At 40.7% G+C, this 16399-nt stretch overlaps 1 protein-coding gene across 1 annotated transcript in view; it reads left to right on the forward strand.

Annotated features, from left to right (window-relative positions):
- Window positions 1-16399, forward strand: part of LOC134794767 (dynein axonemal heavy chain 1-like) — a 140788-nt gene that overhangs the window by 83323 nt on the left and 41066 nt on the right. The window contains exons 47-53 of the mRNA XM_063766550.1: window positions 934-1096; window positions 1897-2057; window positions 2770-2988; window positions 4362-4456; window positions 5865-6003; window positions 6802-6964; window positions 7602-7771. Of these exons, the coding sequence (XP_063622620.1) occupies window positions 934-1096; window positions 1897-2057; window positions 2770-2988; window positions 4362-4456; window positions 5865-6003; window positions 6802-6964; window positions 7602-7771 (1110 nt within the window). The remainder of the gene's footprint in view (window positions 1-933; window positions 1097-1896; window positions 2058-2769; window positions 2989-4361; window positions 4457-5864; window positions 6004-6801; window positions 6965-7601; window positions 7772-16399) is intronic.

Raw genomic sequence — 16399 nt, forward strand, 5'->3', positions numbered from 1 at the left:
AGAATTCTTTGACATGGCGCCTGGCCATTTGTAAGACGTAATTTTCATAGTTAATTGAACTTAACAGATTAAACGTGAAAGGGTAACAAATTAAACGTAAAAGGTACTAAATTGTAGTGTAATAAAAATAGTTAAAGCGTAGCGTGTTTTCTTAAAACGAAATCGATACGGTGAAAAATAAAAGCGCCTGCAAAATTGTAATAGCAATGTAAATTGTAAAATGAGTAAAACTCGGAAACCACAAATAAAATGACTCAATTAATAATTGAATATGATAGTACAAAAAAGGTACTAAAATTTGGCTTTTATAGAATTTATCAATAATCGCGGGATCATTGCGTAATAAAATACACCCGCCATTCTGACAGTCAGAATGGCGGGTGTAATGTTTTTTGGTGATAACTTTTAATACTGTGAGGTACTAATTTTTTTAAAGGAGGTACCAAATAGTACAAATTAGGTACTAAAATATGGTATGCTTTTTGTTTATTTTTATTTACGTACACCCGCCATCCTGACTCTCACTCATTAGGAGTCTGTCTATCATTACCGATCCTCATGATCCAGGACTCCTCCCATCTAGCATCTACTTACGAGACGTAGAGCATCCTACACCGCACTATCACTACACCTTATAAAACAATGTTCCCCGCCGCGTCTATCTGTTTATGTGTGTGTATGTTCGCGATAAATTCGAATATTCCTGAACGGGTTTTCATGCAGTTTTCACCTATGAATAGAGTGATTCTTGAGGAAGGTTTAGGTGTATAATTTGTTGAGGTTTTGTGTAACCCGTGCGAAGCCGGGGCGGGCTAATGCTTTATGTAGGTATTAACGCAGAATTCGCCAAAGAACTCTAGAAACTCTGTAGTTTTAGAGCAAGATCGATAAATAGGTAAGTATTATGATATTGTTTGTTCAATTGTTTCCAAGGACGTAATCGACAGTAAACTAGACCGGCGTCGCCGCGGTGTCTACGGTCCACCGCCAACCAAGAGACAAGTGTTCTTCATCGACGACCTCAACATGCCCGCACTGGAGGTCTACGGGGCCCAGCCGCCCATCGAATTGATTAGGCAGTTCATGGACTTTTCGGGTGATCATTTTGTTCTGATCCTATTCCGGGCCGTAATCTTAAGCAAAGTAGGGCGCTCCCAAATAAGAATCGAATATTTTTATCGAGGTGATCGCCGATGTGTAACCTCGATATATCTAATATACAATCTAAGTTGCCTACAGGGCCGTTCACGCTTAGAACTGACCCGTTTAGGTTGTTGTTAGTACAGTCAACAGCAGAAGTTGCTAAGCGAGCCAGGTGTTCAAAATGATCTTGACGCGACTTTATTGTTAAGAGAATAAGAGCCTGTCAAGGTAATTTAGAACACCTGACCCGCTTAGCAACTTCTGCTGCTGACTGTACTCCTTCATTCATCATCATCATCATATTTATTCATCAACAATACAAGATTCAATCAATCAATCATTCAATCATTTATTCACTTCAATCAATTAGCACTTACAGATAAACCTTACGTGCTAATTGGCATAACATTACTTAATATCTAACATGCATTAACTGCAATAAATACAATAAAATAAAATTGGACTAAATCAAAACTAAAATTATATGTACAATGCCGAATGATTATGGAATTAGAAACGTCAATATTGTGTTTGAAATGCACATAAAATACAATTACAATAAAATACATACAATAGAAAACAACATTTGAAAATAATATAACAATAATAGGAAACCTTCTAAAAATCAGAATAGGAAGAGATTTTCATGTGGTAAATAAACGTGTGTTGCAAACTTGCAAAAGCAGGTTCTTTTGAAATAATCTTCAACTCTTCCAACTCAAGTAACTATGGCCCGTTTTCGGTTGTTAACAGGCTGGTATGACCGCACCGACATCGGCGCGTTCAGGACCTTAGTCGACGTGGGGATCGTCGCAGCCATGGGTCCTCCCGGCGGTGGTCGTAACCCCGTCACCATGCGCTTGATGAGGCACTTCCACTATATCTCTTTTACCGAAATGGAGTATGAGAGCAAGGTACAGTGACTGTTTTTGCTGACGCCTCTCTTCCATATCACAAATGTTTAACTACTTACTTACTAGAGATCTTCATTATCACAATCAGCTGACTACTTACTTACTCGTACATAGGCACTCGAATTTCGTTGCATCACCGGGGATCACTAAAATATTTGGGCGAACTTCTTTTCAGAGATCCTTAGGATAGGAATAGGGTTTTTTGTGCACATATGATCGTCCACTGTAATTACCCAGAAAATTTTATGGGATTATAAAGTGTCCAATGAAATCATCTTTTAAAAAGGATTCTTATAATACCTACTAGGTAATCTGTGGTTACCTGGTTGACAAGTTTAAATGAGTAGATGCCACGGGATCATCCACCAAACTTCATACACATAGAGAGAAACCATTCAGGTTAGTTTGTCTTATAATTAATCGTGAAGTGTAGACGTTCTCTGACAAGTAACCTCTTATTCTTACGATTAGGGAATCAGCCACCCGACATTTATTCCGGTAACCATAGATTTATATTGTATCAAGCAGAAACGTCTGCGAGGGATACTACAAGTTTTTATATTAAAGGAAATTTTTTTAAAATTCACTACCTCCGGCAAGACTTGAACTTGCGACCATTGGAACACCGGTCCAATCGCTACTGCCAGCTGAGATACGGAGGCTTACCAGAACCCTACCATCAAACCAACCATACGATATATTTATATTTCAGTACGGAATATTCAAAGTGATCCTAAGCTCTTGGACGTCGAACATCGCCAAAGAGGTGGTAGTACGCGAAGCGCCCTTCCTCAAGAGCTCGTTGGACGTGTTTAATTCGATGGTGGTGGAGTTGCTGCCCACCCCTACGAAGTCGCATTACACCTTCAATTTGAGGGACCTGAGCAAAGTGTTCCAGGGGATGCTTATGTTTGATTCGCATAGAGTGAAGGTGGGATTTTGTGATTTTATACGCAATTTTAAAGTCAAAATCGTAACGTTACGTAGGTATCTGTGGTAACTATTTTTCTCTAGTGGTAACAATTTTTTTACATATCACAAAATATTAAGGAATTGGCGTGGTTGTGAAAACGTAATTCTTAATTTTACGATTTGTTTTAACTTTAGTATTAAATCAAGTTTGGCTAGCAGATAGTTCTATGTTTGCCGATAAATAAATACTGGAAATGTTAGACTCAAATTGAAAAGCTGAAATAAATGTTGCTGTAAAGAGTCATTTTATGGAATTTGCTAACTATGTAAACAAAAGTCACTAGTAAATTCATCATTCAGAGACAATTTCAATAAGTCCCATAGAATGACACTTTATGGCGTCTTACGTTTTGTGGTGTCAGGAATTCAGGATTGAGAACCGTCACTGCTCAAAAACCCAGCTGATGCCTAATATACCTAGGTTTAAGCACCATCTACTTCAGCTCTTAAAATCTTAATTGTGTTCAGGCTTCACTATTTAAATTGTGCTACTTAAGTAAGCATGAAGAATTTCGTACATTGATCGGACTGTTCCTATCTTTATCGCACGCGCATAAATAATTATGTTGCTATTCTGCTCGCAATGGCATTGACCGACGGCATCATCGGCGGGAAGCGATATAATTGAGCGCGTGAGATAGAGATAGTGTGCGCGTGCGATAGCAACAGTCGGGTCAATGTATGAAATTCTTCATGCTTAGCGTCCTTACTTTATACTCGTCTATACTCGCACAATAATAAACGTATTATTTGCAGCTATAACACTGCACTATTTTATATTAGATGGGCATTTAAAGTTGTACCAAAATTGTTGTGTTAGAATTGAGAATATTTATATTATTTCTACTCAGAATAACGAGCTCTTTCCATTTTTACTGAGAAAAAAGTGTCCCCACAGTTTTTGGTCCATTTGGTTACGAATTTCAATACAACCTTCTATGATCGTAACAAAACGGAAAAAAAATTGTATGAAATTTTGGGGACACTTTTTTCTCGTATTTTAGGATCGAAAGAGCTCGTAATTCTGAGTGGAAAATATAAAAATTCCAAAATCTAAAATGCAAGTTGAGGGTACAACTTTAAATAGACATGCCCAGATACTAGCTAGCTTTTGCAGGCGACTTCGTCTGCGTTTCTCATTTCCCATACCCTCTTTAGGGATGACTTCCGACATAAACACTATCCTATGTCCTTCCCCGGGACACAAACTATCACTATGCCAAATTTATGCCGGTTTAAGCGTGAAGAGGTAACAGACAGATAGACACACTTTCGCATTTATAATATTAATATGGATATTAGTATGGATTGATATTAAACTTTGGTGTGCAGGATGAAGACGAAGTGATAAGATTGTGGTATCACGAGCACCAGCGGGTGTATCAGGATCGGCTGGTGAACAACGAGGATCGCACATGGTTTACCAAGTAAGGCTGCGATTTATTACACGATTTGACAAATTGTTACAACTTTTCAGATTTTACGAATCGAGGTCTTTAGCTATTCGCTCCGTGCATAGTCTAATAAAACATGGTCTTCTCTTCCTAGAGTGACACAAGCCTACGTCACAATAATATTGCCACTTTGTATAGCGCTATCGTATATTATCATATAGCGCTGTCGCATGATGACGTAGGCTTGTGTCAGTCAGGTGACCTAGAAAAGACGGGAAGAGAGTACCAGGCGGAGTATATTATTATACCATGGCTCCGTGCATGACTGTGGCGCCGCCGCCCTAGTGGGTATGGGACATATTGCTTATTTGACAGTTGGCAGCTGCCAAAATAGTAAAAAGATGCCCCACGAAAGAACATATTTTCACCAGGGGCCGATTGCATAACAAACTACAACTAATATTACAAGCGGAACTCCTTATTTAATAAGTGAAATTAGAAAAGGAGTTCCGCTTGTAATATTAGTTGTAGTTTGTTATGCAATCGGCCCCAGGTCGTGTGTTGGCATCGCTTGTATTTCCCCAACCGCCAATTTCACACATAGCTAAGGGTGGTATTGTACCTGTCCAATTTCTTTGTCTAAGGTGTATTTTGTCTCACATTTTGCTTAATGCGAGAGTGAAATGCAACTGACATTGGACCAAGATATTGGATAGATGGAATACCACCCTAATAAACAAATTCTAATTCTATTTCTAATTTGGAATATAAATAGTCTAATGTTTCTATTGCTGATACCTGATTCTACGGAGTCTACAGTCAAATTACCTAAATGTAGTTTGTGGAACTTTTTTTGTAACCTGTAATTTTATTGTAACTTTTTGTTGTAGGTAATAAATAAATACACTTTGTAAATAAATAGGTACACTTTATCGCCCACACTGTTAACTATACATCGGAGGACCTTATGCTTTTTGTAATAAGGTCTACCGATGTACTCGTACATTTAGGTTAGGAGTGTTGCTGTTTGTTATCAATATCCCGGCTTTATCATGCTCAAAAAGAATAGATAGTATAGAGGGGTCCTGTCATTGTAAATTTTGTAGTCACTGTAAGTTTACTGCCATCTATCGACACACGACTAAAACTCAAAATGAAAACGTATAAAGTTATCAAAAAATGTATATATATGGATAAATGATTTTATTATTTTTATATCATTTTGATCCTTGTTCATTCACTGATATCTATGTGTTAAAATTGTTAAATATGAAACAGTGTCGTCACGCCATCTAGCCGAGGATAGGCTAAAGGTGTGTGCGGCATCTATTCGAGAATGACTTTTACTTGAATTCCGAGGCACGTTTTTTCCTTAGACTTTATTCGTCTTATACGAAGTTACATATGTCTATGTCATGCTTTAATCTTTATTTACTAACAGTTTGCTACAAAAGAAGATTCGTGAAGAATTTAAAAGGAAACCGGCCGATATCCTCGGTGGAAGGCTCATGCTGTTCGGTGATTTCATGGACCCTGGCGCGGATGATAGGAAGTACGTCGAAATCAACGATCAGGACGAGGTCAGACAACTTTCTTACTTAAACAACTGGGAACAAATCAAACTGTTTTATCACATATTTTGATTTGTGTTTTTTTAAGTTTAATTCGCCAGTAACTGGCTGGTTTTAAATGAATTCTATTCACCTATAAACAGAATTCATTTTAGTATAAGGCTGGCCAGTTATAGGGTTATAGTTATAGTATAACCTTATACTATAACCGGCCGCCATATAGTTACTGGCGAATAAACTTTATACTAAAATGAACTCTGTTTATAGGTGAATAGAATTCATTTGGAGGCCAATTACTAAAACCGGTCAGTTATTGGCGAATTAGCCTACTAGTTGCTTAGATGGAACCATATCTCTCGCTATATCGTAATCCCGTAAGGATAAATATTAGGAGGTGTATTAAGCACGTAGGTACTGCTCGCCTTTAGAATACTCTTATAATAGAGAAATTGTGACGGGTTCTGCCGTGACGAGGTGGCCTAGGGGTTTATGGCGTTAGTCGCGACAGCTAAAGATGCCGGTTCGAATTCAGCCTCCGCCGCTGGATAGCCACCAGTAGAAGCGCGCACACTATTATCATATTCCAAGTTTTGCATTTATTTTTGTTTCGGCTCGCTAAAGGGGCCTAGCCTCCCCTCAGCAACTTTTCAAAATTCATTGAGGTTAATCAAATTTCCTCGAACCGCTGATGGAAAAAGGGTTTTGCGTTAAAACGGCGTTAATTGCGGATGAATTCAGGTCCGAAATGTACGTTGACAGATATGACATGACCCTGAAATTGAGCTAACTACAGCTTATTTTTCACAGTTGGACGACATTCTATCTAACTACCTAATGGACTACAACCTGTCGACCACGGCTCCGCTGGACCTGGTGCTGTTCGATGACGCCGTAGCTCACCTGTGTAGGCTATCCCGTATCATGCGACAACCCATGGCAAACGCTCTGTGCCTTGGTATGGGAGGGTCTGGTGAGTAGAGCCTCTCTTTCTTCTTCTTCCTCAGCGAGTATGCGCCCACTGTTAGGCATACGCCTCTCCAGATCTCCTCCAAGCAGCCCGATTTGCAGCTTCTCTCCTCCAGAGTGGGCCTGCAATCTTTTTAATATCATCCTCCCATCTTGTTGGAGCTCTGTGATCTGGTCTTTTTGAACGCCTAGTAATATACCTATACGTGGCGTGTAGGGCTTTAGTAGGAGATCAATTTGAAATGAGTTGGTATGAGTACCCCATTTCCAATATTAAATTGGTGGCTCGGTCGATGTCGATTCACACTCTCGGAAACCTCGAAATTGACATCACGCTATCACGAAAAATTGCATTGAAAAATGTCATCATAATTTTCGAAACGTACATCGGCGGGTACATCCCCGAAAACCTAGAAAACGACCATACCATAACTATAGTTTTATTAAATAGTACATGTCTGCCAACATGGTTTCCAAAATATTCTCCAGTTTCTAGACTGGTCATTAGGTAAAAGAAAGTCGTAAGAAAATAGTCCACATTATAATTTGACATAGCTGCATTTCGTTTAGTCGCACTGCACTTACACCAGTAGACACTCGTTTACCTTGTAATTTTGTTACAAATAAATGATTTCTTTTAGGTCGTCAATCTCTGTCTCGGTTAGCAGCTTTTATGGGGGAACTTATGTGTATCCAGATTGAAATTACAAAGGCCTACGGACAGTCGGAGTGGCGTGAGGACTTGAAACAGACCATGATCAAGGCTGGAGCCGATAATAAAGGCGTCGTGTTTCTGTTCTCAGACGCACAGGTAATACGATACATTACGACTCTAAAGTGCCAATCAGCCAATCTCACCAAATTTTGTATACTGTGTGTCGCTTTCTTAATATACTCGGCGCGTTTCGGGAAATGAATTAGAGATGTTTTCTACGTAACGCCGCTTCAGCGGACATAAGTTCCGGAAGGTACTTTAATAGTGACTGTAACTTAAAATTATCCTTTTATTCTTACAGATGCTATAGGTTTTGCTTGAAAGTTTCAGACTCGGTACACTAGATATCTTTCAGTATTACATGATAAATTACGAAACTTTAATCTAATGGCTACAAATGTTTATCATAATATTTGAGATGTTTTTACCTTCTCCTTCGTTGTCGGTCCCTCGTTATTGAGGATCGTGAACACTTTATTTAGTTTTGCAATTTCTGTGTTTTTACCTTACCTTGTGTTGGGTTATTACCGGGTCGATGATGAAAACTAATACTTGTACCAATATTTTAACTTTATTCATTTGTTATAAACATAATAACAACCAATTTACAATCAAATATTCAAGACGTCTTCACTCTAACTTGTCCGTACTCGAACTGGCCACTTGTCACTGGTATACCCCCTTTTTATTACAATTCAACATGGCGGGAACCAGTGACAAGTATGAGTCAATTGATACTCTTTTATAAATTATTCATAAACAAAAGTAAGAATGATAAAAATATAAGCTATTAATAAATAATGATCCTTACAGCTCGGCCATCCTGTTCAAGGCGAGACCCTTCGCCAAACCTTAATATAAAATAGTTAAAAATAATGATAAAAATAAAGACAAATTTATGAAAATAATGAATCAAAATGTATACATTAAAACAAACCAAGATTCACTGATCTAATATTACTATGTGAATGATATTTATGCACATAATATGCATATTAAATAATAATAAGTAACAAGAGAAAATAAAATTACAAACACGTAATACTCATGCGCACTCATGATTGCACGATATATACTATTAATAAGATTATAATTATAATGTGTATTCTTCTCTTTATTCAATTAGGGTCTTAGGTTAGGGTTTTACAATGTGAGTATAAAAGTAAAATATAAAAACACTTACAAAACGATAAAAAATAAATATAAACACATTATAAAAAACCTAACCTAGGGTGCCGCCAGCAGCGGGGCAAGGCCCAAGCTACCGGTGGTCAGGGCTGCAGAGAGAGGAACCGGCGGACTATCCGCGCCGTGTGCAAGATCACCGCCTTCTGCATCTGACCCTTGATCCAACCACCTAGCGAGAGTCTCTCAAGGTGTTGGTCGAGACTCTTCGCTATTAGACCGTTTACTGAAACGACTATCGGGACGATGATCGTCGAATCAACATCCCACATGGCGGTTATCTCGTGAGCCAAGTCTAGGTACTTACTGGACTTGTCCTTCTCGGCCTTCACGAGATTCTCATCATGGGGGATGGTGATGTCAACGAGCACGGCCCGACGTTGCGATCGATCTATTATCACAATATCAGGCTTATTGGCTACAATAGTCCTGTCAGTGATGATAGATCGATCCCAATAGAGCGTGGCACGACCATTCTCGAGAACAGGCGCAGGTAAGTACTTGTAGTACGGTACTTCGCGGTCCACAAGGTCATATAGAAGAGCAAGTTGCTGGTGAATAATCCTGGCTACGAGATTATGTCTGTGCAAGTACTCGCCGTTAGCAAGATGAGAGCAACCGGAAATGATATGCCTGAGTGACTCTCCGGGACGGCGGCATGCCCGACAGATGTCGACCGTACCGTCCTTCAGGATATATTTCCGATAGTTGTTCGTCATCATCACTTCGTCCGCAATTGCACAGGCAAAACCCTCGGTTTCTCCGAAGAGGTCCCCGAATCGTAACCAGTTCACCGACGCCAGCAGGTCCACATCGGGTCCCGTGAGGGCCTTGTAGAACCGCCCGTGTAGCACCTTACTCTCCCATGCCGCCTTGCGATCCGCAGTACTTAGTACCACAGGTTTGCGCCAGTTCTCGTTTGCCAAGGAAAGCGGCGTGAGGTTCCTATCTACTGCCACCACATCACGATGCATCCCACACTCGTTGTTAAGGAAATAGTTCCTGAGATTGTACACCTCGTGGTTGTGGAGATCCTTGGCGTTTAGGAAGCCTCGGCCTCCACACTTCCGTGGGATGTACAATCTCATAACTGACGAGCGTGGGTGTAGCATGCGATGTGCGGTGAGCAGTGATCGGACCCTCCGATCCAGGGCGTCCAGCTCGGTCTGAGTCCACCTTAGTATGCCAAAGGAGTATGTGAGTAGGGGCATTACCCAGGCGTTGAAGGCGCGCACTTTGTTGCCTCCTGACAAAAGACTGTTAAGGACTTTTGTGAGCCGACTGAAAAAGCGCTCCTTCACCGACCGTCTAATACCCTCGTCCTCAATACCCAACGACTGTGACATACCAAGGTATTTATAGGTTTCTGATTCAGAGATAGATCTGAAAGACATTGTCTCAGAAAGTTGTAAATTTGTTGAATTTACAACCCTCCCCCGCTGTACATGCATAACCGCACATTTATCGACACCAAACTCCATGTGGATGGCACTACTGAAGACTTCGGTGGTTTTCAGTAGCTCCAACAAGTCTTGGCTATTTGGTGCAAATAATTTGAGGTCATCCATGTACAGAAGGTGAGAAATGACTTCACCCTCTCTCCGAAGCCGACAACCTAGTCCCAAATCCTTCAGCAGGGTGCTGAGGGGATTCAAGCTAGGCAGAACCACAGGGGACTCAGACTGTCGCCCTGAAAGATTACTCGCTCAATCCTTATAAAATCCTGCGGGCCAGGGCGGTCATCCCGGCCTCCTGGTTGACGAAGGACTGTGGTCCACTGTCTCATACACGCGCTTAGGAAGGCTCTCAAAGCTGCATCAACTTTATACAGCTCTAAGACCCTCCCCAACCATGAATGAGGCACCGAATCATAGGCCTTCTTGTAGTCAATCCAAGCGGCCGAGAGGGCACCCTTGTTCCGCCGGATTTGTTGGCAGATGGTCATGTCTATGAGGAGGAGCTCTTTAGTACCACGGGACCCAACCCTACATCCATTTTGAGCGGAAGCCAGAATATTGTTTGCGACAATGTGCGCGTTGATTTTTGCTCTCAAAATGGATGTAAGGAGCTTGTAGAGTGTAGGCAAGCATGTGATGGGTCTGTAGTTCTTCGCTTCCGTGGTACTACCGGACTTATAGAGCAGGAAGGTGACACCAGTTGTTAAGGAAGGTGGGAAAGAACCAAGCTCTAGGGCTTGTTGAAATTGTGCTGCCAAGCAGGAGTGCGAGCATCGGAACCACTTTAGCCAGAAGTTGTGCAATCCATCCGGCCCAGGACTTTTCCAGTTCTGGGCCGTGCGGATGGCACAACTGACGTCATCGGGGCTGATGGTGACTGCCCCCATAGGTTCGATGGACTCGCACTCACGCTCGACAACACTCATCCAACCCCCCTCGGTGTGTCCGACAGGCACCGACCAGATGCTACGCCAGAAGTCGGTCATGGCAGTAACATCCGGCGGCTGCGTGTCAGGCGTACGAAGGTTGGTTTCCTCCCACTTTCGGTACACCTTCCTTTGGTCACCTTGAAAAAGGCGATTCTGCTGAAATCGATCCACACGCTCTCTGTAGCGGCGAATACGGTTTGCCCATGCATAGACTTTCTGCTTTAGAAAGTCGATGCGCTCTGTGACATTGGCCATGTAGTCGCGGGGCCTAATATCCGTCCCCGCGAACGCCTGGTTCACAAAGCGCATTACTCGGGGGCGATTGTTTCCCCCCCTGAAGCAGATCAGCTTTGCGATGAGAGTCCTAAACGAGCTGATACGTCGCTCGATCCGCGCTTGCCATGCAGGGACACCTCCGACGGTCCTAGGTGCACGTTCAGCGTCCGGGAACTTGACGCGAGCAACACGGCACGCCGCGATGGCTCCGCAGTACATGATCGAGTGCGTATCGTCTAAATCTTTACTAGTCCGCAAATGTGGTTCTAGTAAAGCGTTTAGGGCTCCCATATAAAAAGTATAAATAATGGAGATATAGTCCTGCAAGTATATAATGTTGTATTGGAAATATCCTCCTCTTTAATAATATTAACTAGATTTTGCCCTGTGCGCGGGGCCCGAGGGCCCCGCGGTACGCGTGTTGTTTGCTGTTGGTGCTGTTGTTGACGTGTTGTTGTTGCTGTTGTTTGTGCTGTTGTAATTGCGTAGTAGCTTGTTTTCCAATGGGAAAAAGAAACAAAGTTGTACTTTTGCTAGGACAAACAGATCCGCGTGCGAGCACTTCATTCCTGTAGCTCGGTAGCAGTCCGGTTATGTGAGGGTCGCAGTTCTAACCTAACCTAACCCACTTTTCTGGTAGCAGTCCGTTTCTGTGAGGGTCGCGGTTCTAACCTATTTAACCTAACCCACTTTTCTGGTAGCAGTCCGTTTCTGTGGGGTTCGCAGTTCTAACCTAACCTAACCCACTTTTCTGGTAGCAGTCCGTTCCTGTGAGGGTCGCAGTTCTAACCTAACCTAACCCACTTTTCTGGTAGCAGTCCGTTTCTGTGAGGGTCGCATTTCTAACCTAACCTAACCCACTTTTCTGGTAGCAGTCTGTTCCTGTGAGGGTCGCAGTTCTAACCTAACCTAACCCACATTGTTGGTAGCAGTCCATTCCTGCTGTTGTTATTGTTGTGTAGTAGTTTGTTTTCCAAAGGGAGAAATTAATAATCTTGTACTTTTGATAGAAAGAAAAGATCCGCATGCGAGAACTTCATTCCCGCAGCTCGCCCTTCGGCCTCGCGTGCTTGGGAAATCGTAACTTGTCCTATTGGGTCGTGTTTCAGCTCCAACTTCCTCCTCACGTGTGACGCTTCGGGCCTTCGGCCCAACGCGGAGCTCGGCCTTCGGCTTTCGCGAGCCTTGACGCTTCGCCGTCGGGCCTTCGGCCCGCCGGCTCCGCTTATCAAGAAAGTTGACTTTGTAGGACGTTTGGAGGAACTGCATTCACGCAGCTCGGCCTTCGGCCTCGCGTTTTGGGAGTCGGGGTGGAGGCTCCGGGCATTCGGCCATCCACTGGGGTCGGCCTTTGGCCTCCCTGCCTGAAGCTCGCCCTTCGGGCTCGCTTAACACACTTTTTGTATAGGATTTTGCTTTGTTCGTCATTCCCGCAGCTCGGCCTTCGGCCTCGCCCAAAATTACTGGGGATGGAGCATGCTTGGACATTCGAGATAAAGCTCCGGGCCTGACGGCCCTCCGCGGGGTCGGCCTTCGGCCTCCCAGCCTGAAGCTCGCCCTTCGGGCTCGCCTAACCTACTTGGAAATTTGAATTTGGCCCGTGTCCGCCGCCATTTTGGATTTTTACAAAAAAATTTTTTCACATGGTAATCTTGGGCCCCCAAGCTCGCCGCATGTCAAATCTCAGCGCGCTCGGACCAACTTGAAAAAAATTAAAAATAAAAGTCGGCCTGTTTGAAAATTGTTAAATGCAGTTTGTTTTGTCTTGGGGCCCTCTATGACATTTGGTCGAGCACCCCCCACCCATCTCGCACCGTAATATGAATACTTTTTGAGATATTGGGGAAATTAAAGATCTCTACTTTTTCCCCCTTTTTTTGCTTATAACTTTTGATATATTGTGTGTGCTTCGAATGCATTTTTCTAGGCATTATGACGAATCTAATGAGGTATCACACGTATTTTTAGGAGTATTATCTCTATTTTTCACCGTGTTCAGTTTCTCGAACAAGACTAATACAACCAAGCGCAAGATGAACTGCCTGTAGGCACCTTGAACTCTCAATTATATTTAATTCATGTCGACCGTGGTCAAATATTAAAATTAGTGATATGTATTTAGTTCTTAAATAATTGTATTGCGGTAATTTTTTCAATTATTTCAATTTGACATTTTATATTTATTTAAATTTATGATTATGATGATGAATTTGCACGCTTGACGGGCGTAGCGCGTTGCATGCGATCCAAAGCCGGGCGCCTTCGGCACCCTCATACTAAAAGCGTAACACTATACATACATATGTATATTGTAACATCCCCATACTGTATCAATCCAAATAAATAATTTCTGATTTTCAAAGGAGTCAAAGAGCACGAAGGAATATAATCATTTTGCAGATCGGACGTAGGTATATCAGTCAAGGTGAAATACTGTAAATATATCATACTTACATACTCACAATTATATTATCTAGGAATATAATATTATTTACCTACATTGAAATTGGTTGCTGACCGAGTGAAAATACTGAAATATTTTAACTGTTGATGTAGGAAAGCTAGGCGCTTTCAAGCACCTCGTAAAGTATTAGATGCTTCTGTAATCAGAAAGTGTGTTTTTATAGCACTTAGTGACTTTTTCTTACGTTTCATATGCTTTGTTTCCCATTGTTTGTAAATGGTAAAATCACGTGACCGCGCGGAACACACTGACGCAGGTCCGTCCTCTACAAGCGCTGCCGCGCGACTGAAGAGGGCGTAAGTGCGTTCGCGAGTGACGGCGCTTGCGGATTTAGTAGGTATTGAAACATAGAAATTATTTTAATGATGTTACCGAGACAAAGTGATCCAAATCATCTAGATTATCTTATTACCTATACATGTATGTAAAAAACAAGTCAAAAAAGTTTGTATTGTACCTCCGAGATTGATTTATTGTTAAAAAAAGGCGTAACTTTGGATTTTTTTTCTATCGAGCAAAGTTCATCTAATCATGTTTTTGAGATCCAAAACATATCTGCCAGATCCTTAAGTATAAGATATATTTTTTTTACAATTTTAAAATATTGTTTCTTATATTTCCGATGGATTCAAAAAACTGGTTCGCTTAGCTCGTACGGGAAAAGCACGCCTTAAAAGCGAAGCACCTTATCAATTATTATTTGATATATAAAAGTTCATAATGATGTTGTACCATGGTGGTTTAAATAATGGAAGAAATGAGTTCCCGTGTAAATTTAAAAGCTTTACTTATGAATTAAACATAACAACATTTATTTCTTTTGCAGAGAATTTACCGTATATTCCTCAGTAATAACCATTGGTTTTATATATATTTTACATTATGAATGTCTAATCTCTATGGCTCACGCGCCCAGCCAAGTTCAAGTTGAACATTAAGAAAACGGGCATCATTAATCTACTCGTATATCGATTTCCATTACATGTAATTTTATATTTACGAACGAGCGATAATCGTTGTTTCCTTTATTAATCAAGTGTCGTTATCTATTTCCTTCGTCTCTTTTTTTTGTGAATATAAAAGTATTATTACAATCTTAGGATTTTAGCAACTCGTGTATAACACACATAATATGATATTTCATACCGTTTTAATCTAAACTGCACTCAGATGAGAACTCAACATATTAGTAATAGACGTGTAGAAATTTTATTAATTTTTCTTTGCTACTGTTTATTATGTTTTTATGATTAAATTATACTGCGTTGTATATTGTGTATACCTACACAAACACATCGATTCCACAAGATTAACATGGCGCTTCTTATCTACTGATACTAGTGTCTGCACATACGTCATCGACTCTTTATATGAAAACCACTCAACGTATAGCTCTGACTCTATACATATGACTCTACATATGACTACATATGACTCTACATATGACTCTACATATGACTCTACATATGACTCTACATATGACTCTACATATGACTCTACATATGACTCTACATATGACTCTACATATGACTCTACATATGACTCTACATATGACTCTACATATGACTCTACATATGACTCTACATATGACTCTACATATGACTCTACATATGACTCTACATATGACTCTACATATGACTCTACATATGACTCTACATATGACTCTACATATGACTCTACATATGACTCTACATATGACTCTACATATGACTCTACATATGACTCTACATATGACTCTACATATGACTCTACATATGACTCTACATATGACTCTACATATGACTCTACATATTACGCATAAGCGTAGTTTTAAGTTACAACTTTACAGTACTACACGCAACTTCAAAGATATCCACAGAATACACTATTATTCCAATTAAGGTCCTTTGTTTTTCATTTAGGTACCTAAGTATGATTTGAATTTACTACTATTACAGAAAAACAAAAATAATAAAAATGTAGCAAACGATACTGTCCTGTCAGATAAAACACAGGAGATTATTAGTGGTTTGCAAGACTTAACGTCATTCAAAATATTCACATCCTATAAACAAAGGGGTAAATGAGTTTCTAAATGTTTAAAGTATGCGTAGCTCGCAATCAAATATTATATTAAATAGTTAAGCATATCGATGTCCCATCGACCTCGCATTTCTCCATGATCATCATGGTAACACACATACATTTATATACATTGATTAAGTACTCGTGCCAAAATTACTGGCCCTTACAAGGTTGTTATGATAAAAAACTGATTACATTAAGACTTGATGACATACAGTCATACAGTCTAAACAAAAGGTGACAGGTTATTAAATTGAATCCATTGAGATGCAAGTTCACGATATCTAGTATGTGTAAATTGACACAAAAAATACTTAATGCTCAGCGCACAAAGTTACGAGTTACGTAT

Source organism: Cydia splendana, chromosome 11, assembly GCF_910591565.1.
Source record: "Cydia splendana chromosome 11, ilCydSple1.2, whole genome shotgun sequence".
Lineage (NCBI taxonomy): Eukaryota > Metazoa > Arthropoda > Insecta > Lepidoptera > Tortricidae > Cydia > Cydia splendana.